Genomic DNA, 25,284 nt, shown 5'->3' with positions numbered 1-25,284 from the left:
AAACAAATGCCCGTAAGATTTGGTGGCTGGCACTGTGGCTTTCTAATAGGGGGAAGGCTAAAAATATGTCAAGCAGAGCATGTGATGGGAGGTGCCAATTGAGCCAGCAGAGACAATTCTTTCTTGGACCTTTGCTATGGACAGCTGGAAAAGGTTCGGAATACAGAAATCATTAAGCCACTACTGCAAGACAACAGAAATACGAATTGTGTTTTCTGTGCAGTATGTTTGGAAGTATTAGGGTCTATTTTTTGCATTGGGGATGTTCCACCTTCCTTAGGCAGCCTAGTTTAAAATTCTAGACTTTCCAGTTAACTTGACTACTTGTTTATGACTCTGCCTGAGATTATCTGTTTACTTGGGTGTATTGCTTTAGAAAAATAAATCTAGATGATGGAGCAGCTGGTTTCTCTCCCTTCCCTCCCCCACACCTCTGCCCTCAATCAACTAAATTAGTAAGAAATTAACAATTGAAAAAGGAAAAACATTTGAATTATAAAATATAGCATCCTATCAGGGAAAATGATGGAGAAGAAAGAGGAAATAGGAAGCAGTTTAACATTTTAAAGACTTTTAAAACCCAAAATCCAGAGTAAAAGGGACTGGGCATGGGGAGGGCACCTGACAAGGCAATATACTTACCCTGAGTAATACTTGGTTAGCAAAGTCCCACGTGGTAACAGGAACTGGCTTTGAACTCCAGCGATGGCCCTTATTGGCTGCATGAGTTTAATAAAATCATATCATTTGCATTGCCACTTTCTGGATGGTAAAGCAGAAAGTCTCACAATGCTGATCGGGGCGTTAAAGATGGTCAACCAGTTCACAGCTATTCGTGGTCCTAATGGAGCCTGTCGAGGAGAGAGGAGACTCACCAATGGGGTGGGCCCTGGTAGCACAGAGGTTATGAGTTGGACTGCAGGGCAAATGTGGGCAGTTTGGAAACCAGCAGCTTCTCTGCGACAAACACTGGGCTTTCTACCCCCATTCAGAGTGAGTCTTGGAAACTCACAGGAGCAGTTCTACCCTGTCCTTTGGGGTCAACTATGAGTGGGTATCCACTTGAGGGTGGTGAGAACTCATGACAAAGTCCCAAAGTCATAGATCTCTTTTGGAAGCAGGCTGCCATTGTTTTCCTCCAGTGGCCTATGGATTCAAGCCACAGTACACAACCTCTGCACCTCGAGGACTTACAAAGTTGGTAAGCCAAACTAAATCCAATTCTACTGAGTCCATTGGAACCCATCCTGAGTCTAGGGAGCAAATGCTCCACAGGGGCTGGAGGCTGTAAATCTTTAAAGAAGTCATTTTTCCTCAGAGGGGCTGTTGGGTTCCAAGTGTTGAACGCTTAACCCACTGCGCTGTGGGCCCCTTGATAAGCCCATTGCCACCAAGTGGATATCATATCCCCCTAGACAAAGTTGCGCACTGCCACTGAGTTGATGTCTGTTCATAGTAACCCTATAGGGCAGGGCGGCACTGCCCCTGTGGGGTTCCAAGCCTCTAACTGCTGATGGGAGTAGAAAAGAGACTGTAAAGGTCTCCAGGAAGAACAGTGCCAAACAGCAAAAGCATTTGCTTGCTCCTCCACTGAGGTGGCACGGTGGGGAGAGTGGAGGCACAGTGGGAAGGGAGCGGGTTCAAATGCACCCACTGATCTGAGCAGGGAAACCACCAGTCCTAGCACCTTCACAAACAGCACCTTATTGAATTACCCGGAGGGCAGCGTTCTCGCCAGGGGTAAGAGCCAGGCCGAGCACGTGGGCGGGCTGCTCCGCGCAGGGTGGATATAAATGCGCAGAACAAGGCGCTCGCGCAGCTGCGGGCGGTCAGTCCATTGTGGGGCTTGCGCTGCAGCCTGCCGGGGAGATGGTGGAAGCGTGGTACATGGACGAGTCCCCGGACGACCCGAGGAAGCCCCACCGGCTGGAGCCCGGCCGCCCGGTCGGCCTGGAGCAACTGCGTGGGCTCGGCGTGTTTTACTGGAAAGTACGTTGGGCGCCAAGGAGAGGCCTAGACGCGAGAGTACCACGGTCTCACCTTCCGAAGCCACCGGGACCCGACAGCCCTCCCCGTGGGAGACGCATTCTGCGCCGCGCGGGGCTGGCGCTCGTCGCGGGAGGTGCCATCCCCCCAGCCCCCCCGAATCCTTCGCCCCAGGCCGCCCCCAGCGTACGGGCTTCCTCGCGCGCCCTCTGCCGACCCGCGCGTCGGGTGCAGGGGCGGCGCCGGCGCAGGCGCAGTGCCTGGGCTCCTGGGCGCTCAGCTCCTTGCGCGCCCGCGCCCGACCCGCGCGTCGGGTGCAGGGGCCGCGGAGGCGCAGGCCCAGGCGCAGGGGTCGGGCTTGGGCTCCTGGGCGCTCCGCGCACACTTTGCAGCGGGGTGGGCCTGGCCGGGCCCGGGCCCTCTGGGTGCTGGCGGGGAAGGACAGTGGTTTGTGCGTTGCTCATTTGGCTGCTTCGCGTTAAAACACCCCGGGCCCCTGTGTGTTCGGAAGAGTGGATTATTCCCAGTGGAGGGCCATTCTGACCTTGAGGACACAGCAGAGGCCAGCACCTGGAACGCGGGGCCCTCCGCTCCCTGGTGCGCGTTGGGAGTCTCTGGGTAGAAAGGACTTGGAGAAGTACACGGGGTCTTTGTGGGAAGAAACAGTGGCGACCATTGAGCCTGCGCAGGCTGAGTTTGGGAAACTGGAGAGAGCCGAGGTGGTCAGGTGCCGAACAGTGGACCTTGTGCAACCGAACGAGACACTGCTAGCGCCTGCGCCATCTGCACAATTGTTAGGCTTGACCTGGTTGCAGTCACAGTGTCCATCCATTCACTTCCTGGTGTTCCTCTTTTTCCCTTAGCGTCTACCAAGCATGATGCCCTTCTCCGGGATCTGTGCTCTCCTGGTAACATGTCCCAAGAGTCTCAGTTGGGGAAGTAAACAGGACAGTGGGAAGGGAGCAGGCAAGCATCCTTAGTAATAAGAAGGTAAAAAGAATTTGTTGAGGTCCCTTTTCTATCAATACACGTTGGAAGGCAGTTCTGCCGTAATTCTTTACAATTGTAAAAACAGGATGTTCTGATACACTCCTACCGAATGTGGAACCAGTGAAGGGGAAAATGTGAGCGTTTCTACCTCTCGCTAAAAGTAACGGTATTATAAACATGTCATGCAGATGTTGGGTTTAATGTCCATCTCTGTGCTGACCAGTATTACTTCTGTCCAAGTGTTCTGGAGTTCAAAACCAAAAAGCCTTTCTTGTTTTTTTATTAGGCGCCAAGCACCATGCACAACAGAAAAAAAAAAAAAACCACTACCAGTTCCTGGCCACCCTCCAATTATTCTTATGTTTGAATCCATTGTTATAGTTATTCTATCAGTGCATGGTTTTTGGGTTGTTGTTTTTTTTTTTTTGCTGCCCTTCTACATTACCAATACCAAGAATGATGCCCTTTTCCAGGGCCTGGCATCTCCTGACATGTCCAACGTACTCCACGCAAAGTCTCACCATCCTTGCCTGCTGTCAGATGCTATCCTCTTTATCATTCATGTAATACTTTCCCTAATAATTTCAACTAGTTTATTTTTGAAGGGCATGTGATACACAGGTTATGAGATGTAAGGATTTATCATGGTGATGAGGACCAGGTAGGGCTGGGATCAACTGAGAAGTAACTGAATTAAATCGTTGGGAGGGATCTTTTGCCAATCTGCATTTTGGGTGATCGGAATGGAAATGTCTCAGGTATTGCTGGAACTTGTGTGTTCGTCTGAGGGTAAAATTTAACTCAACGTCCAGTATTTTTTCTGGCATCCCTACCATTGTTGACTCACTCTTCAAACTTGGGAGCCGCAGTGTTGACCGGCCTGGGAACAGGTGGAGCCAATGGGAGGGGTGGAGAAGCAGACCAACCAGGTCTCTGGCCAAGGGCTGTTAAGTATCATGGCTTTGCCAGTCATCCATTTGCTGTGGAGTGGATTTTGTTTCCGGTGATACGGAATTCCTGGTGAGTCTGAAGTAGTGCTCCCGAGCATTTTTCTTTGGAAATATTTTATTGTGTTATAGCAGTTTGGGTTACTATTCAGCAGTTTCTATACAAAGTGTCTAGTGGTTTTCGTCAGTCTTTATGAGTGAACATGCTCATTATATCTGTTCTGGTTGAACCCTTTCCAGTAATCCTGTTTGCCTCCCTCTTTACCTTCACATCTTTGTATTAAAGCAATAGGTCACTGTTTAGTTTGATATAGATGATTATTTTTAAATGTACAGAATTCAGGGGTGGTGCTCTTTATTTTGTGAGCCAATTTTATATTTAGCTGAAAGATAGCCGCAGGTTAGGTTTGGTTCCAGGTTTAAGGAGTGTCTCAGGGGAAGTAGGCTTGAATGCGCCACGCATACGCATACGGGTCTGGTAAGTCTCGATTTTCTTTAAGAATTTGAGCTCTTTACTATTTTCCTCCCATTCTCTCAGTATCCATTTATTGTGGTCCTGATCAGAATGGTTAATGGTGGTAACCTAGCACCATTTCGTGTTGGTCTCACGGTAGATGAAGTCTTGCTCGACAGGGTTTTTTAAAAAATTCTTTTATTGGGGGTTCTTCCAACAATCTCTACATCAGTTGTATCAAGCACACTTGCACATATGTTGTCATCATCATTTTCAAAATGTTTTCTTTCTACTTGAGCCCTTGGTATTAGCTACTTTTCCCCCTCCATTCCCCTCCCCCCCACGCTTATGAACACTTGATCAATTATAAATTATTTTTATATATATACCGTTTGCTGTTTCTCTTCACCCATACCCAGGGGGTTGAGGGGCTGGTAGTTTATATCGGTTCCCCATTTCTCCCCCTTCTCCTCCCATCTTCCCAATACACTCATGGTATCGCTACTTGCTGCTCTCAAGATTGTTTCTGTCTTGGTTTCCGTGCCTCTACAGCTCTAGTCTGTACCGGTGTACTTGCTCTGGTCTAGCGGATTTGTAAGCTAGAACTGGGGAGGAAGCATTAAGGAACTAGAGGAAAGTTGTATGTTTAATCGGTGCTATACTGCACCCTGGTTGGCTCATCCCTTCCTAGTGATTCTTCTGTAAGAGGATGTCCAGTTGTCTGCAGATGGACTTTGGGTTTCCACTCCAACCCCACTCATTTCCATTGCACTGGTATGATTGCTTTGGGTCTTCTGATGCCTGATACCTGAACCTGTCTACACCTTGTGATCACACAGACTGGTGTGCTTCTTCCATGTGGCTTTGTTGCTTCCTTGCTAGATGGCCTGCTTGTTTAACTTCAAACCTTTAAGATTCTAGATGCTATGTCTTTAAATAACTGGAAACCATCTGCTTTCTTCACCACAGTTGTTCTTGTACCCATTTTGTCTTCTGCGATCATGTTGGGAAGGTGAGCATCACAGAAAGTCAGGTTATTAGAACAAAGTGTTCTTGCATGGAGGGAGGGCACTTCCATTTGTGTGCATATGCGGATGCATGTACCACATACAGGCTCTAAGAGACAAACTTCATTGAAAGCATCATGGACTGCTAAAAGGACGGAGACAGCTGTCTTGGAAGACATACTGCCTGGGTGCTCCTTTGAGGCAAGTTTGTCTTACGTACTTTGCACATATTCTTGGGACATGCTAGCCCCTAGAGAAGGTCAGCATGCTTGGTAAAGTGGAGGAACAGTGAAAAAGAGTAAGGCCTCAATGAGATGATTGACACAGTGGCTGTACTAATGGGCTTGGGTGTGGGAAAAATTGTGAGGATGACACGGGACTGTGCGGTGTTTGGTTCTGTTGTGTATCAGGTCACTACGGGTCAGAACTGACTCAATGGCAGGTGACAAAATGTATGTACGTATGTGTGTGTGTGTATATATACATACATATACATACATACATAGTGTAGGTAATGTTGTAATGAAGGGAACCCTACTGGATCAGGGGGAACAGAGAGAGCTTTTTGAGTATCTGTTATTAGTGACATAACGGTGAAAAAAGATCCCTCACACAATTGAACATTAGATTGTTTTAGACGAGGAATTCTACATTTGTAATAATCTTTGTAGAAAATAGTGTGATGGGATAAGGGGTGATGCATTGGTCTGATAACTGAAGGGAAAGCAGTGTGAATCCACCAGCAGTTCTGAAGCAGAAAGATGTTTTCTCCTCCAGGGAAGATTCCGGGCCTTTGGAAACCACAGGGGCAGTTGTTCCCCGCCTTACAGGGTCCCTGTGAGCTGGAACAGACCTTTCTGCGGTGGTTTGGTGGCTGACGAGCATTCTGGAGTTTGTGTGTGGTGAAACCCCAATGCTGCAGTGAGCCACCCTCTGAGTAGAAGGCTGACTTCTGAGAACGAGTAGATGACCACGGCTGTCTTCTTCTAAAGAGACCCTGAATAGACTGCAGCCACCAGTGTTTTGGATAGCAGCCAAGCCCTTAATTGCATGTGCCACCCAGGGTAGTGAGGTTGTAAATGGATATTTTACTGCAACAAAAGGCAGACTTTGTGTTGAGTGTAGTATTAACCTTAGTTTTATTGTGAATTCAGAGCAATCCTGGCACTCCAGGAGAAGGATGTGGCAATCAGCTGCCATAAAGATTACAACCTTCAACTTTCCTCTAGTTCTCCAATGCTTCCCCATCCCCAACCCCCATGATCATTATCGCAATTCTACCTTACAAATCCGGCTAGACCAGAGCATGTACACTGGTACAGAAAAGAGCTCGCAACCCAGGGAACCCAGGATAGATAAACCCCTCAGGACCAATGAGAGTAGTGTTACCAGGAGGGGGAGGGGAAGGTGTGGGGAACAAGGGAGAACCGATCACAATGATCTACCTATAACCTCTTCCAAGGGGGGTGGACACCAGAACAGTGGGTTCAGGCAGACAGTGTCCAGTGTAAGACATGGAATATATATAAATATATATATAACCCTTGAATATATATAAAATAACCCTTGATAAAAATTGTCAAGGGTTCATTAGGGTGGGGGGATGGGGAAAATGAGGAGCTGATATCAAAGCCTCAACTGTTTTGGAAATGATGATGGCAGCATATGTGCAAGTGTGTTTGACACAATGGATGTGTATGTGGACTGTGAAAAGAGCTGTGGGAGCCCTAAAACAATGACCTTTTTAAAAGAATAAAAACAAAAGATTACAGCCTTGAAAACCCTGTCCTTTAGTGTGGGGCTAAAATCAGTGGACTTGTTTGGTTCGGGGGTGGGGGAATTCTGAAGAGTTGCTTCACAAAAAAGTAACATTAAAATAGCATTTTCAAATGGAGGCTTATGATAGCTCAAAATGGGGAATGGGATCTGCAGAGTATGGCAATGTGAAATACTAAATATGCTTGAGGTCTAGCAAATATATTTGGCTTAGATTATGGATTAAAAAAATGGGACTAAGGACAGGAAGGTATAGGAGAGACACCTGGAGGCGGTCCAGGGATTGATTGTAGGAGCCCGCTGATAGCAGACTTCAGTTCCTGTGTATTTGTAGGCTTTGAGGCGCAGCAGGCAGTTCGGCAGGGCAGACAAGCTACTCTGAGACTTGCTGCTGAGTTGTGTTTGAGCTGGGGGGAAGTTGGTAGTAGAGAAACAACATGCACACCCCTGTCAGCCCCATAAGCTATTGCACTGGAAATGGTAGGTACATAAAATCATCTGTAATACCCAATAGGCACTGTTTTACTGCAGAAAAAGTCTGTTATTGTACTATTATGTTAAGTATGTGTAGGTGTATCTAGAAGTGTTTCTTTAATTGTTTTAATGCATAGAAATGTCCACTACGTACTAGAGACCAACATTTATCTGACAGACTGACCTGAGAACCCAACTTCCTGGCAGTGTTCTGACAAACATACAAAGTCGACCGAGAGCCCGTTTGGGAACACACTTCTTTATAGTCCAGGGACTGCCTGGAGTGTGTTGTCGGACAAACTTGACACAATGAGATCTTTATGAATGCGATGGGAATAGCAATATGGAAAACCATCTCCTAAGAGAGCAATCTTCCCTCTTTTGAGAAAGGTAGGCAGGGTGTTTCCAGGCATAGAAAAGCCACGAAAGGAAATTGGGAAAGGGCTTGAAGGACTGCTGCGGTTGACAAATGGAAACGATGCTCGAGTCTAAGTAAAGAGCTGACCTCTGTTGTTGTGTAAACTCTCTTAGTTGGATGCGGACAATTATGAGAATGACCCAGCATTAGAAAAGATCCGCCAAGAGAGGAACTACTCCTGGATGGACATAATCACGGTGTGCAGAGAGCAGCTACCCGACTACGAAGAAAAGGTACGGAAGGGAAAATGATTTGGAAGGAAAAATTCAATTGATCCATTAGTAATCAACACTGGACTGTTTTTTTTCTCTTCTTTCCTTTCTTTCTATCTTAATCTAGATTTCCTCCCAACCTCCTACTGACCTGCTAGAAGGAGATGGCAGTTTGTCCTTTCTCCCCAATATTGTGGAAGAATGGGCACACAATTATTGTTACTTTCCCTTTAATGTTTTGCAGATTCATCAGTGAAGCCACTTGGTCTGGGAGTTTTTACTAGTGGAAGGACTTTGACTATGAGTGATTTCCCACAGTCTGAGACAGAATCTTTAGGGAGCACACACACAGCCTCATCTTTTTTCAGTTCTTTTTTGAACTGCTTGTCCTTTGTTTGACAGCCCAAGGCCTAACACACAACGCCAGTAGGGCAGCTCCTTTTAATACATGGGGGGTGTCCTCTTCAGACTCCTCAAGTTCTTGAGGGAGATTTGGTAATTTGTGTCTTTCAAAGAATTTGTTCATTTCATTTAAATTTTCAAATGCATTATGCTAAAGGTATTCAGCTGATTCTCGGTGCATGAAAACCAGCGCCTAACACGACCATGGGTTCATTAGGCACAACTGTACAGCTGTAATATATAAAGATCATAGTAAACTCATAGGAGACAGGAGAGAGTGAAATGAGGGAAGCAGACACGTTTCGTGGCAGCATGCTCACCTCAGCCCTTCTTGGTGGTCCATGTGGGGATGCGGGAGGAGGAGAGGGCAGGAGAGGATTTATTTCTAACCAAGCCTTATATATCTTTGGGGGCATGATTACAGGTAACCACACACGTCACAGGAAGGGGCTGTACAATAGGCATACACATCACAGGAAGGGATGAACTAGGGGTGTACATGCAGTAGAAAAGGGAGGTATTGGGGATATACATGTGACAAGATGGGTGGACCCTAGACTCAATATGGCAGCCTAACCTTGGTCTCCCTTGAGTGGGCTTCACCTCCCTGCTCTCCTTCAGGGAAACAATCTACTATCCTTATCAGAAGGGAGTGGGCCTTACTTAGAGTGAGACAGACTATACAGTCTGATCGCTCTAGATGGTTGATAACCACCAGGGAGAATAACCTCTGACCTGCTTTCATTGCCCTCCAAGTATACAGCCATTTACCATGTGTAGCAAGCAGTATCTTAGTTTGGCATATATTTGGGGAAGACAACTTGGGAGAAATCTTTATGTATCCCACAATTCTCTACTGTCCTTTTACTCTCTATAATTTTTAATGCTCTCATCTTATTCTTGGTACTGATAATTTGTCTCTTTTCTTTCCTGCTCTGTCTACTTAGAGGCTTATCAATTTTATTGATGTACTTAAAGATCCAGTTTTTCATTTCATTGATGTTTCTTCATTGTTTTTTATTTTCTATTTCATTGATTTAAAAAAATCATTTTATTGAGGACTCTTATAACAATCTATACATCAATTATATCAAGCACTTTTGTACATATGCTGCCATCATCATTTTCAAAACATTTTCTTTCTATTTGAGCCCTTGGTATCAGCTCTTCTTCCCCCCTGTCCCACCATCACCCTTGTGAACTCTTGATAAATTGTAAATTCTTATATTTTGATGCTGAATTCACTGATTGAGGCTTTTCTTATTTCTTTTTAAGGTGAAAATACTTTGTAATATTATATAGTCTTTGACTTATGGGCTTTATTAAGATGTATCTTATTTAGTTTTCTATTACTTAGAGATTTTTTTAAAGAAATCTTTTACTGTCATCTGAGAACATGCTTTTTTAAAAACTTGAATCCTTGTAAATTTGTTGAGGAACTTCTACATGGTTCAAGAGGCAGTTGGCAAACAGATCATGGAAATACTGAAAATGTGTGCGTCAAGGTTGTATTTTCTCACCTTACTTATTCATTCCGTATGCTGAGCAAACCATCACAGAAACTGGAATATATGAAGAAGAATGTGGCATAAGGATTTGAGGGAGACTTTTTAACAACCTGCAATATGCAGATGACACAACCTTATTTGTTAAGCGTGAGGAGGACTTGAAGCACTTGCTGATAAAGATCAGGAGTGGAGCCTCCGGTATAGATTAAACCCTTACAGCTAGACCAATAGTTAACATCATCACAAATGGAGAAAAGACTGAAGTTGTCAAGGATTTTGCTTTGTCGTGGAAGCAGCAATCAAAAGATCAAAATCTGTGTTGCATTATGTAAACTTGCTACATGAAACCTCTTTAGAGTATTGAAAAGCAAAGATGCTACTTTGAGGACTAAGGTGCACCTGACCCAAGCCGTGGTATTTTTAGTTGCCTCATATGCCTGTGAAAGTTGGACATTGAATAAGGAAGACCACAGAAGAGTTGATGCATTTCCGTTGTGATGCTGGTGAAGAATATTGAAAATACCAGTGACTATTGAAAGGACAAACGGATCTGTTCGGGGGGAAGTACAGATAGAGTGCTCTTTATAGGCAAGGATGTCAAGGCTTTGTTTGACATACTTCGAGCATACTGTCAGGAGAGACCGGTCCCTGGAGAATAATACAGCATGCTTGCTAAAGTCAAAGGCAGCGAAAAAGAGGAAAGCCCTTGGTGAAATGGATTCCCATCGTGGCTGCCAAGTGGGCTCAGGCATGGGAACAATTGTGAGGATCGTGCAGGACTGGGCACAGGGTCACTTTGGGTCAGAACTGATTCGAGGGCACCTAACCCCCACCCCCACCACCATACTTGTTGAGACCTGCTTTCTACCCCAGAATGCTCTATTTTGGTAAATGTTCCCTGGGCATGGTGTAAATATCAATTAAACCACACAGTAAATTCTTCTACAGTTAGGTGTGAATGTCAATTAGGTCAAGGTGACTCATAGTGCTGTTTCAACCTACTATCGTCTTACTTCTGTCTCCTTGTTCTAGCAGTCACAGAGACAAGGCTATTGAATCTCTGACTATAATGGGAGATTTCTCTATTAATATCATTTTTCCTTCATGTATTTTGAAATTCTGCTATTAGGTAACCATTTACAGTTTTTATGTTTTCAATTCTGCCCTTTATCATTAGGAAATTAATAACTTCTTTATCCCTGATAGTATTCTTTGATCCCAATTTCAATGTATCTCATATCAATGTATGCATTCCAGCTTTCTTTTCACTAATATTAGCCTGGTGTGTCTTTTTCCATCCCTTTCCTCTGAATGTATTAGTATTTCTGCCTTTGTTTAACGTGTATTTTTGTTAACCAGTGCAGGTTGTTCGGTGCTTGGTTCGGGTTCACAGCTGTGGACAGCATAAGGAAACACTGCCTTAGTCTGAGCACATTGTTGCAGCTATGTCTTTGAGAGTCTTCCTCTTTTCCCTGACTCTTCTTCACCAAGAATGATGCCCTATCCAAGGACTGATCTTTCCTTATCGCTCGTTCAAAGTGTATGAGAAGGTTTGCCATCCTTGCTTCTAAAAAGCATTCTGGCTGACTTCTTCCAAGAAAGACAAGTTTTCTTTTCTGGCAGTCCACAGTATTTTGAAGATTTCTCACCAAAACCATAATTCAAATGCATCGATCCTTCTGCAGTTTTCTTTACTCATTGCCCGATTTTCACATGCGTGTGAAGCAACTGAAAATCCGTGTGCTTGGGTAAGGTGCACCCGAGTTCTAAGAGCAGCATCTTTGCTCTTAACACTTTAAAGAGGTCTGCGCTTCCCGTTTGCCCAATGTCATTACTCATTTAATTCCATGACTCCTGCTTCCGCGAGCTTCGCGAATCCAAGTAAAATGGAATCTTTGACAAGGCGAGTCTCTTCTCCTATGATGATGATGTTGTCCATGAGTCCAGTGGTGAGGATTTTCATCTTCGTAACCTTCAGTTATAATCCACACTGAAGGCTTCAGTCTTTGATCTTCATCACCAATTGCACAATTCCTTTTCTGTTTCAACAAGCAAAGTCGTGTTGTTGCCTGCCTTTCGCAGTCTGTAAATGACTCTTCCTCTCATTCTGATGCCACATGCTTCTTCAGCATCCATTTTATCATTTCAGGGTGTTTGCTCACCACACAAAGCGAATAAGTGTGGTTGTAGGATCCGACCCCAATGCACACCTTTCTTGATTTCAAACCATACATTATCCCCTCGTTCTGTGTGAACCACTGCCTCTTGATGTGAGCACAGGTTCTCCATGAGCACAATGACGTGTTGTAAAATTCCTATTCTTCCCAGGGTTTGATGCATAGTTTGTGATCATCCGCACGGTCAAAAGCCTTTGCATGGTCAAGGAAACACAAGTCTGCCTCTTTCGGCTTTCCGCTGAGATCCGTTGGATGCTGTCATGGACATCACTTGTGCCATGTCCTCTTCTGAATCTAGCTTGTCTTTCTGGCAGCTTCCTCTCAGTGTAGTACTGCACCTGCTTTGAATGATCATGAACACAGCTTCCCTTGCTTGTGTTGTTCTGGATATTGTTGGCAATTCCTGCATCCGTTGGTCACCTATCATCGGATACAAGTATAACTCTGGATGTCTTTCATTTAGTTGGTCGAGTAGTTGTCTTCCAAATTTCTTGGCTTAGACTAGTTAGTACTTACAGTACTGCATCAGTTTGTTGAAATATTTCTATTGGTATTCCATCATCCCTGCAGCTTTGTTTTTGGCTAATGTTTTCATTGCAGCTTGGACATCCTTCAGTACCATCAATTCTTGGTCACATGCTACCTCTTGAAATGACTGAATGTCAACTAGTTCTTTTTGATACAGTAATTCTGTGTATTCTTTCCATCTTCTTTTGATGTTTCCTGCATAGTTCATTATTTTGACCATGGAATCTTTGAATACTACAACTCTTTGAGGTGTGAATGTTTCTTCAGATTATTTTAGAGAAAGGCTGACCATGTTCTTCCATCTTGGTTTCCTAATTCCATTAAAAAAATAACGATTTACTTTATCTTCTTGAGTTTCCCTTTAAAACTTTTTCTTTATCTCTTTCCCCTCATCATTGCTTACATTTGTTTTAGCTACCTTTGTTTAAGACCATCCATTTTGATCTTTTCTTTATTTCCCGGCGTTCTAATGACATTGCGTTCTTCATTTGTGATGTTCTCAATGTCGTTCTACAACGCTGTAGAATGTTCATCAAATATAGTCAGTAATGCCGCTGACCACCACCCACATCTTCTAGTCTTAGGTACTTGTTCATCGAGTTCATTGGTCACACATTCCTTGTCTTCCACCATTTGACTTTCCTTTCTGTTGCTCCAAGGAATAGAGACCCACATCTCGTGCTTTGATAATGGCTTATAAGCTTTAAAGATTCTGGCCACTACAGAACAGAAATACTAAAATATTATTAGGCATTTAACTTGAAGCCAGGGCCATTCATCCCATTTTTTACCTTGTCCCCTCCCTCCTTGGGGGGGGGGGCATCACTGATAAGTGTATGTTACCTTTAACCCTTTCAGGAGGTGGTTCTTTGTCCAGCCTTGGTACATGCACATATTAATCTTCTCGGGTAAATATTGCGTTGAAGTCATCTGCATGCCCCTGGAGACTTCTGTCTGTGCCGCTAGCTCTCCCCTCTCTCCGAACGACTCTGACTTGCAAACTTTAGCTGTCGTGGTCTCCTCAGACTTTACCTATTCAGGGTGTCTACTGGGCCCCTTGTCCCTGAACTGCTACCTGGAAATCATCTCCAGGTTTTAAGGTGTAGCCATTGTACTCCTGCTTCATTTGTTCCTGTCTTCTGAGGATTACCCTTTCTTATCTCCTGGTGTCCAGTGTCTTGCAAACTACTAACTCATGTCTTTTGTTTGGGTCTTTCAGGGAGGAAGGTATTTCTGGTCTCTCTTGCCTAGAGGTGGGAGGACAGGATTTCTTTTTTTAAGCTTTCAATTTTATGGTTATTCTTGAAGGCCCATTAACAAAGATGAGAAAAAGATGTACAATGTAGAACATTTTTTGATAGAGCTAAATTTCTTCAATATAAAGGACTGCCTTTATTTTTGAATTGTCACCTTCCTGGAAATAAAACAGCTCTTTTATGACATTATAATGACAATGATAGTTATATTTAGTATATTTTCTTCCCTAGCAAACCTTGGCCACCATCATGGTTCCCAACATTTGTTTTAAATCTCACTGAGTTAAGAAATATTAAACTACTGCCTTTGGTTGCATAACTTGAGCCTGTTCGTATGCTAATTAGACATCTAGAGAGAACAGTGGATTGTCCACAGGGTCCCTTTGATAAGCATGGGCCAGACTCCAGGTCTTCATAGTCCTGTGTCCCTTCTACTGAACCCACCTTGAGGGCTCTGGCTCTCCACCGCACCCCACCCCCTCTTCATCCAGAAGCTCGAATTTCCCTTTCGTATTTCTTAAAAAGAAAACAAGATAAGCAGGTAAGCCAATACCACCATATTGTGCTAAAACAAAAGTGGCCTAAGAACACGGAAATTGTTTGCTCTAATTCCTCTTGGGTGGCTTAGTTCCTTACTTTGTTTTAGATCCGCCTATATCACATTATTCTCACTAGTCAGAGGCCAAATACTGCAATACCATACAAAATTACTTCATTTCCTAACTAAGTGCCCTAATAATTCATCAGATTCTCTTGGAGTCAAATTATGTGATTCTTACTTGGAATATTAGATAATTCAACCTTTATTTTTCTGTAAACATTTTAAGATTTAAGCCTAAGTATAACATCACCTAGACAGACCAATCCATGCTTTTTCTTTTTCTTTTTTTGGACAAAATGATAAACCTACATCCGGAAGAGCCACATGTAGGGGAGCCCTTGCAGTGCACTGGGGTTTGTCCTCCCCATTCGATTCACGGAATCTGGCAGGATCCTGCACAAGCAGTCCATTTCATCTGGCGACATGTGTTGTCAGATGATCTCCTTTTGGCGATGTTAACTTTGGTTAATTGCTTAAATTGGTATCTACCAATTTTTTCAATTATAAACCTTTTTTTTTCAAACTCTTGAGCCAATAAGAAACTTGTAGAGTTGCTTTTAGACCTGCAAATGTCATATTTCCTTTCAGACATATATTCAGTATTGTTAGAAAGGTTTGATGATTCTTTGCTATGTCAGTTATTGATATGATGGTTGAAGGTGATTTTCTAATATATTACATTAGCTGTCTATTATAGGAGGAGCTTTTCCACCTTTCCTATTTATTTATCATTGAAGTGGGCTTACAGACTCTTATTTTAATCATTGAGCTATAACGATCCTTGCCATTATGCATTTTCATGTTCAAATTGCCCCAGATTTGGCAAGTGAAAGCGGGCTCCCCTCCTTTTGACGTGTCCCTGGTCATTTGTTTAAGTGTCTACTTATTTTTTGGCATTAAGTTTTCCAGGCACACCTTCATATTTTTCCTGACCTAGCTAGCCCTGGAATCAGTTATCCCTTCTGGTACATATTGCTGATTTTTAGAAATCGATCTATGCCACTCCAGTGTCATTTTACCTAGTTTCTCTATTCCCGCCAAAAACTTTTCTGTGCACATACGCATTTTTTTTAGGGTTTCTGATGGTGTAAATCTTCTTTTATTAGGGGCTCATACAACTCTTAAATCACAATCCATACATATACATACATCAATTGTATAAAGCACATCCATACATTCTTAGCCCTAATCATTTTCAAAGCATTTGCTCTCCACTTAAGCCCTTTGCATGAGGTCCTCTTTTTTTCCCCCTCCCTCCCCGCTCCCCACTCCCTCATGAGCCCTTCATAATTTATAGATTGTTATTTTGTCACATCTTGCCCTATCCGGAGTCTCCCTTCCCCCACTTCTTTGCCGTCCATCTCCCAGGAAGGAGGTCACATGTGGATCCTTGTAATCAGTTCCCCCTTTCCAACCCACTCACACTCCACTCTCCTAACATCACCCCTCATACCCTTGGTCCTGAAGGTATCGTCCACCCTGGATTCCCTGTGCCTCCAGCTCCCATATGCACCAGTGTACAACCTCTGCCCTATCCAGTCCTACAAGGTAGAATTCGGATCATGGTAGTTGACGGGAGGAAGCATCCAGGATCTGGGGGAAAGCTGTGTTCTTCATCAGTACTATATCTAACTTTGACTGACCCATCTCCTCTCCTAAACCCCTCTATGAGGGTATCTCCAGTGGCCGACAAATGGGCCTTGGGTCTCCACTCTGCACTTCCCCCTTCATTCACTGTGGTATATATATAATTTGCATGATGCCTTATACCTGGTCCCTTTGGCACCTCGTGATGGCACAGGCTGGTGTGTTCTTCCATGTGGGCTTTATTGCTTCTGAGCTAGATGGCCGCTTGTTCATCTTCAAGCCTTTAAGCTGGGCACCATCAGCTTTCTTTGCCACATCTGTTTATGCACCCGTTTGTCTTCGGCGATCGTAGATACACATTTTTTTTTCATTTGATCTGTTTATCATTTATTTTTTTTAACATTTTATTAGGGACTCATACAACTCTTATCACAATCCATACATATACATACATCAATTGTATAAAGCACATCCGCACATTCCCTGCCCCAAGATACACATTTTTTGTTTTCCACAGTGAGAACTCTAGGTGTAGCCATATCAACATTCTTACTCATTTACTCAATACTACAGTATCTTTCTTGAAGTACTGTTGTTCTCTGGGGTAGACTAATATTTGTACACTTACCGGTAAGTTCATTTCATAACTACTATTCAAATTTATGCACCCTCTACTAAAGTTTGTCGTATAGTCTGGGCAGTTCAATAAAATGCAGAGGGAAAGGTCCAGCCTCTTGCTTCACCCCAGAACAGTCACATGGTTCTTGGGGCATGGAGCCTTTGTTTTCAGTTTTCCCTTTTGGGGTAGTTAAACAATTTCATACCAACTTGATAAATAAATGCAGGGTGGAGTCTAGTCAGTCAGGTCACAGCCTGGTGGTCCCTCCTGGTAGGCACGGCCTTCTCATGAGAAGGGCCTGGGAACCTCTCTCGCACTCTCTGCCTTTACCTTCCTGCTGGCAAACTTTGCTTAGGCATCCCAGAGCATTGGGCTGCGGCCACTGCCATTGGATCCACGCAACTTTGCACTCACCAGCCTGTGATCTTCCTGTATTGTGTATTATTCCATGTGGCTCTGTGAGTCTGAGAGAGACTCAAGGACTAATACCGGACGTATGGGCTAATATGAGACATATGGACTTGATCTGGACTGGGATGCTTTCTTAATATACAATTACTCTTTGATAGAAAGCTCTTTATTACACATATCTAAGTGTCTCTGGATATGTTTCTCTAGTCCACCGAGACTAGCACACCTGTAGAACAGTGGTCTCATACAGTATTTGTGCTTTAGTGATTGGCTCTTTTCTCTCAGAATCATTTTCTCCAGGCCCTTCCATGCTGTGAAGTGCTTGATGGCTTCCTCCTTGTTTTTCAACAACCCACAGGATTCTGCTGGGTGTGTGTGCCAGGGTGTATGCATCCATTCTTCCACTCATGGGCACGGAACACATTTCCATGTGCTTGCTCTGGTGAACAGTGCTGCTGTGCCCATGGCTGTGTATGTGTCTTCTTGCACTATGGCTCCTCCTCCTCCCTCTCACAGGCTGTATACCCTGTAAAGCGATTGTTGAGCAAATGGAATTTTTCTTCAGTTTTCTGAAGTAGTTTTGCAATCTCACCAGCAGTGTATGAGGATTCCGATCTCTCCACACGCTCTCTAGCAGCCATTGTTTTCTGCCAAAGGCAGATAATCTTGGTGGATACATGGAAGGACCCAGGACGTTAGTCTGAAACAGTCGTTCTCAACCTTCTTAACGCCGAGACCCTTTCATACAGTTCCTCATATTGTGGTGACCCCCCTCCCACTAACCCTAAAATTATTATTTTTTTGCTATTTCACAACTGTTACTTTTTCTATAGTTATGAATCATGGGACCCCTGTGAAAGGTTCATTTGACCCGCAAAGGTGTCATGACTCACAGGTTAAGGACTGCTGGTCTAAAGGAACTGTAAGAAAATTCCAAACTGCAAAAAAAAGAAAAGAAAGAAAGAAAATTCCAAACAGCAGTGATGCCAGGAAGGTTGAGCCAAGAATTTTCCCCATCACAACAGTTATTGCTCAGGCTGCCCCTTGAGAATTTCCCCCACCCTGAAGTCTTTGCCTTGCTTCCTTTTGTCCCCCAAACTCAAAGCACATTGAAAGAGAACATGATTTGAGGTCTCTGAGGATGCCAAGCTGCTCCTTTGACAGGGTGTAAATTGAAGAGCGCAGAATTCTTTGAGGAATTACGTGGAAACGTTACCTTCAGAAGTGTGTGGACTTAAATGGAGTCTGTGATGAGGAAGAAGAGTGTCGCATTTTGACACTGTGTTTCATGCAGAGGACTAGGATTTTTAGCAGCGCCCTGACTTTGGTGTCTGTGTAGTCACATTCTCTTCATTCTTGCACGCACTCTGCTTTTGTTGTTGTCTCGCCTTTTCCAGCATATTCAAGAAACCAGTACATCTCAGGTCATAGAGATGTTCCTCGTTGCTGTAGACAAGCGCATCATTATGTCGCTATACGGATGATCACCTATTCTTTGATTTTGGACATTTGATTGTTTGCAGCCTTTTAAAATGACAAATCATACAGGAATGGCAGCTTTGTCCATCTCTCTCTGCGTGGTTGGAAGTACAGCTTGGGAATACACTTGTAGGTGACGGCTCAACCAGTAAATGCACATGTAGTCTGCAGAGAGTGCCAAATTCCTCTTCTTACGGGACACACCAGTTCTCACTACTTCTACCAGTGTCCGAAGACGTCTGTGTCCTATAGCTTCAGCAAGAGTAAGCTGCCCACAATGGAACCACTTCGTAGTCTGTTAGGTTGAAAACAAAAGTGCTGTATTTTTATTAGTATGACTGATCTTAAAAATTTTCTTTTAATAGTACTGATTTTCTAAACATTTATAGACATTCCAGGTGTTTTTTTAATAAATAAATTTTATGTACTTCAGAATACAGGGGATGATTAGATATTACCAATGCAAATATACTAGAATATTAATGTAGAATTTAGGTGAAGTGTAAATGGATATTCACTAGAAAGTTATTTTAACTACTTACCTATATGCATATTTTTTTCTTATTTTATTTTTTTACCTATATGCATATTTTAATTTTAAAATGTCAAGGGGTGGTGGAAGACACTCTGAAAGACACAGACATTTCTGTGAGCAAATAGAGTGTTTATTGGGACAGGGAAAAACCTTCTGATGTGTGCTTCTGCAGACCTTGTCATGCAGTGACAGTGACTAGGGGTTGTGACCATGGCTGCTGGAGCCACAGTGTCTGGGTGGGTGGTCTGCCCCTTTATTAGGGGGTGACCTTGGGCCACTTGCTTAGCCTTTGTGCCTCCATTTCCTGATGTTTACAATTGAGGTTATAACTGTGACCGACCTCAATATGAACCTACCTAAACATTTAAAGTGTTTAGAGCCTTGCCTGGCACCTGGTATGTGCCACATAATTGTTAATTCATCCTATTACTATCTTGATACATTTCATAAAATGTTCTCACGCTTAGCTCTCTTACATTTATATGGGTGATAATTCTTAGAAAGTATCATATTAATTTCCATAGGAGACAATTTTCATTCCCCTCAGTTGTGGTGTATTTAAGTTTAGCCCAGTGGGTGGAACTCTGGTAATTTGCATGGTTGGTCTCCAGTAAGCTTAAAACACTTTTTCCCCTACTCCAGATTAAAATATTTTATGAGGAACATTTACATTTGGATGATGAGATTCGATATGTCTTGGATGGGAGTGGTTATTTTGATGTAAGAGACAAGGAGGACAAGTGGATCCGGATTTCCATGGAGAAAGGTGACATGATAACTCTCCCTGCGGGAATATATCACCGTTTCACACTCGACGAAAAGGTAAATCCCCCTTCTCTGACTTGCACATGTACAGGTTTCAGAAATCTTGACACAGCCTCTTACACCACCAGCTTTGCTCCTTGAAGCTGACTGAGTTCATGAATGTGGTCATCGCTCCTGACTCGCGTTTGGAGTCAAGGAGAAATCCAGGCCGAGGGTGTGGTCTGTGTCTGTGTCTGCTGACTGGGGCAGCGGTGTACCTTATGTTAACACTCTGCTAGTTGGTTGTCTCTGCCTCGTGTTCCTGGTTGCACAGGACCACGCTTTTAACTGTACTCGCTGGCCAAGAAACGCTCAGCATCTTATCCAGATAATGGCCCTGTTCCTGTAACTGAGGGAGATTTTCCAACTTATATTTTGTCATTAATTCTAGTGGTATGTATTTGTGAGGCACTTGACCTGTTGCATCTGACTTTGACTTTGACTTTGTCACCAGCAGTAGAGCAATGCAGTCATTTAGATCAGCAACAAAAACCAAAAGGTAAGGCAAGTCTTGTGTTTTCTGGAAGTAATTTAAATTACTTCTAGAAAACCTAAGAGTACAGGATAGTCTTTGTTACCAGATTCTTAATTTGTTTTCAAGGTAGTAGCAATGAAATGTTTTAAGTAGCTATTTTAAATAATTTTCAATATTTTCACTAAAGAGGGAAGGAGGAGGGGACTTTTTCAGGCTTTACTGGATGTATGTCAGTCTCACTGTGGTATTTTAAATAGTTTTGTAAAATAGTTTACACACGTAGGGTCACCCTAGCCTGCAGTAACTGGGATTGCGAGCATGGACTTCTAACTCAATAGTCCTGAAGTCCTTCCTGGACAGATGTGCTTGGGTCCACAGTGAAGTTTCCCTCTTTCTCCTGTTCCCTAGCCACCCAGTGTCTCTCCCTGGAGGTACATGGTATTACATTAATAAACCTTTTCAGTGGTATATTTATGCATATTCAAGCAAAATAGTTATTCATATTCCTTCTTTCATATTCCATGTTTAAAGCATAGATATCAGCAGGCATTACATATAGTTCTGCATGCACTCTTTGCATTTGATATAGCTTGGAAATCACTGTAGATCAGTATATAAGAAGCCTCACTGCTTATTTACAAGTGGATAGTAGTCCGTTAGTGACGATACCCTCATTTACACAGCCAATTATTTGTTACAGTGAATGGATCATCCCCAATGGGGGGTGCGTGCATCATTCACGATGTTTTGTTACTACAAATGGTGCTGTAATAAATAGCTATATACATTTGTCACTTTGCACTTGTGTAAGTTTATGAGATAAATTTCTAAAGGGCTGACAGTTAGATGAAGAGGTATGGGCATTTAAATTTTGAGAAATGATGTCAAATTTTCTTCCCTTGCCCGCCAGCAACTTAAGAGGGTCCCAGTGCTAGTTCTTTGTCAACTGGACCAAGGAGGGGACCGTATTCAGTAGGCACTCTGCTGGGGTCTCCTCTCTCCCTAGGCTCCTGAGCCAGTTCTCAGGTTCTTGGGTTTTGTATAGAGAGTATAGAATCAAACGCGGAACTTGCGTGCCTGAGCATAAGGATTAAGATTAGCCATATTTTCTGATACTAACATTTGTTCAGAGGATAAAATGTAGTGAACAATGTTGAAGACAGGAGATAAAAACAATAAGGAGCGTTGCCTTAATAGATAAGTAGATGGTCCTCTGTTTTAATAAAACACCAATCTGTTCGTTTGTCTTTCAGAACTATGTAAAAGCAATGCGGCTATTTGTTGGAGAGCCAGTGTGGACCGCCTACAACCGGCCTGCTGACCATTTTGATGCTAGAGAACAATACATGAAGTTCTTGGCACAGATAGCCTAAGGGTTCTCGCTGATAATCCAGCAGAAAAACACCGATTTTCCCTTTGCTTTTATTTTAGATTTAGGGCGAGGTTATCTTTCTTTTGCAAGATTATTTGATCACAATTTTTTTATTATTGATCATTTTATTGGGGGCTCTTACAGCTCTTATAACAATCCACACATCGATTGAATCAAACACATTATACATATATTACAATCTTTTCCAAGCATTTTCTTTGTGCTTGAGTATCAGCTCCTCTTTTTTCCCTCCGTGCCCCACCCTCTGAGCCCCTGATAAATTATTCTTTTTTTTTTTTTTAGTTCAAGGATCTTTTGCTGGTCCTTAGGAGTGTTTTCCAGTCCAGTTTGTTGGGGCACCACGCCCTGGCCCCAAAGTCCACTTTCAGCATTCCCTGGGGACCTTGCCGCTCCATTACCTTGCAGTTCAGCTGCACTCCCCCAGTGCTTTGCCTCGGTGTGGTGGGATCAGGTCGAGCGCAATTCCCACACTGTGTCTCTGGTGTTGTCCCCTGTAGCGCCCTTAGCCACTGAGGGGCACCATGTCTCATAGTGGGGCCAGCCATTAAATTATTCTTTTTCATATCTTACACATATCTCCTGTGTCTCTCCACCCATGTTGAAGAATATTTTTAAATGACTAGTAAGCTGATTTTGACATGGACAGGACTATGAAAATCTAGTCAAACCCCACTCGTTTTCTCTCATTAAAACAGGAATCATGGTTCTGTAGCCCTGTGTGAGTACATTCATTCAACTTTAACCTGAATGAATCCTTAGATCCAGAAAATTCAGAATTGCTACTTAGCAATTTGGGGTACACGTCTCCCTAATTTGGTACACAAAATGTCAAATGAACCCACTCTTTCAGAAGGGCAGCTAGTCACAGTATGCTCTTAACTACGTATCTGCATTCTCTGAATAGTCTTCTTAGACTTTAATCCAGATATCAAACAATGCCTCTTCTCTCTTAATAAAAACATTCACTAGGTGGCGTAACTAAAGAAATATGCTTTTTCTCCCCAAGTTATGCCTGAGATGGAGAGTGGACAGGGAAGCACCTCTCATTATGGGGCACACTTGCAATTGCTGTGCCACTTCCTAGTTCAGAATAAAGTAGCTGTCTTACTTTTAGGATCATGGTTGTGAAGGAGACAGCTCATGTCACCCCACTTTTTCATTGACGTAAAGGTTAAGGTAAAACCACCACAATAATTCCTCTGCTCCCAAGCAACCCTCCCCCCACCCATACTCCATCTTTTAGACAAGCCTTACCATTGAACTTGGCCTTTGTTCTGTCTAATGCCACCTGTGCTTTATCATCACTTGAATGGAATTCCCAATCAGTAAAGGTCCTTAGGGTAAACTAGTTTACACTTTTCCTTACCTGAGAGGACCAGTAAGTTGTTCTCTCCAGAGCAGGTGTGTTTATCTTTTCTTTCCCAGGGAGGCTTAACTAAAGACAAGATCCAGGGGAGAGTCATAAAACGGGCTGCCTAAGAACTGTGCTTAAATCCATTTTATTTTTGCTCTGTCACTATTGCTTACTTAATGATATGTGCATTTTTAACATGCTTTTTCTGCTTTCTGTACCCTGCTTGCTTCCTGAATGCTGTAAAAGGCTCGACCAGAGAAACACTGGCCCTGCAGCATGACAGACTACACCTTTTGATGGCCCCTCTGCAGTCCGGGCTTCCCTGCTATAATAATGGCTTCACATAATCAGATTTGGACATTGCTGTGCTCTTAATTGACTCAAACCCATAATGGTTGTCATCACCTTATATTCAGATGTATACCAGAGGGCTTCAAAAAATTCATGGAAAAATTTATTTTAATTCCATACTTATATGAATATTTTGAAGTTTCACGTATTTTACCCGTACCCTACACCCCCTTTATATCTTTCTTTCAATGGTATATGTATATAATTTAAATGACATCTATGTTATTCCATACACCACAGGCTTCACAATCTTGAGAGCAGAAGAACTAGATGGTACCCAACTACCACTATTGATCTTAATGAAGAGATTATTACATTAAAAGATTATGAATACAGTGTGAGAAAAATGCGAAACTAAAAATTACTGGTGGAACCCCAAGACTGTGCTCTTAGTTATCCTTCAGACCCAGAAGTGAGCTTACCCTTGTGACTTCATTCTTCAGCCAAATAATCGTTGTATAAGGAGACAGGAAGCGCAAACCTGATAGAGACTCTGTAGAATGATGAACAGTGTGAGATCAAATGGGCAGCATTTCATCAAGGACAAAGTTCAGAAGGCGGAAAGGTGAAGAAAACCAAAGAAACCAACCCACTGCCATTGAGGCAGTTCTGCCTCCTAAGAGGGATGGAAACAGGGAGGAGCTGGACTGAGAATCAGGGATGTGTATTGGGATTATGAACAAAGGCAGGAAACAAAATGTGTGTAAAGGAATGGAAAATTGATTTGCTATAAACCTTCACGCAATACAAAAGATATGTAAGTATTTTTTTGTCAAGAGATTTCTAGAGAGGGTGGATTGGAAAGGGGGAACCAATTACAAGGATCTACTTATAATCTCCTCCGTGGGGGAAGGACAACAGAAAAGTGGGTGAATGGAGACGTCGGACAGTGCAAGATATGACAAAATAATCAAGGGTTCATGAGGGAGGAGGGAGCATTGAGGGAGAGGGGGAAATGAAGAGGTGATGCCAGGGGCTTGGGTGGAGAGCAGACGTTTTGAGAATGATGAGGGCAATGAATGTACCAATGTGCTTACACAATTGATGTATGTACAGATTGTGATGAGTTTTATGAGCTCTTAGTAAAATGATTTTTCCCCCCTCCCCAGTGAAATGATTTTTTAAAAAGTTTTCTCGATTGAATTTACCTCCTATCGAATATCTCTTTCACAATCAAGCCTTTAAACTTTAACAAAAAGTTAATATAATATCTTTCTACTTCGCAGTTCTGGGGTACAATTCATCCTAATTTTGTTATATAAAACTCGGATCAACCTGTTTTAGAAGGGCAGTTTGCTTTTAAGTATGTGTTTAATCTGGTAAAAAATCTTCATGTTAAAACGAATGCTTCATCATCTCCATAGTACTTTTGGGAATCAGTTTCCTATTGCACAGAGGAAACTCAAGCATTAGACATTTAAGTAAGCTATTTCTGTATCTTAGAATCAAAATAGGAGCAAGAATCATGATGATAATATAAATATCCCAGGATTTTCTTTTTTATCTTATCTCCATAATTAAACTAGGTGCTCATCTACTG

General features: G+C 42.9%; 1 protein-coding gene across 1 annotated transcript; it reads left to right on the top strand.

The window, feature by feature from the left end:
* The first annotated feature begins 1,788 nt into the window (after window positions 1–1,788).
* On the top strand, window positions 1,789–24,872 carry LOC142454944 (acireductone dioxygenase). The gene is made up of 4 exons (XM_075556381.1): window positions 1,789–1,989; window positions 8,166–8,285; window positions 20,010–20,189; window positions 21,900–24,872. The coding sequence occupies exons 1-4, from the start codon at window positions 1,870–1,872 to the stop codon at window positions 22,017–22,019; spliced, it is 540 nt and encodes a 179-aa protein (XP_075412496.1). The 5' UTR covers window positions 1,789–1,869; the 3' UTR covers window positions 22,020–24,872.
* The last annotated feature ends 412 nt before the right edge of the window (window positions 24,873–25,284 follow it).

The sequence above is a fragment of the Tenrec ecaudatus genome, chromosome 8 (assembly GCF_050624435.1).
Source record: "Tenrec ecaudatus isolate mTenEca1 chromosome 8, mTenEca1.hap1, whole genome shotgun sequence".
NCBI classification, from domain to species: Eukaryota; Metazoa; Chordata; class Mammalia; order Afrosoricida; family Tenrecidae; genus Tenrec; species Tenrec ecaudatus.
This window is presented reverse-complemented; position numbering and strand designations above follow the sequence as displayed.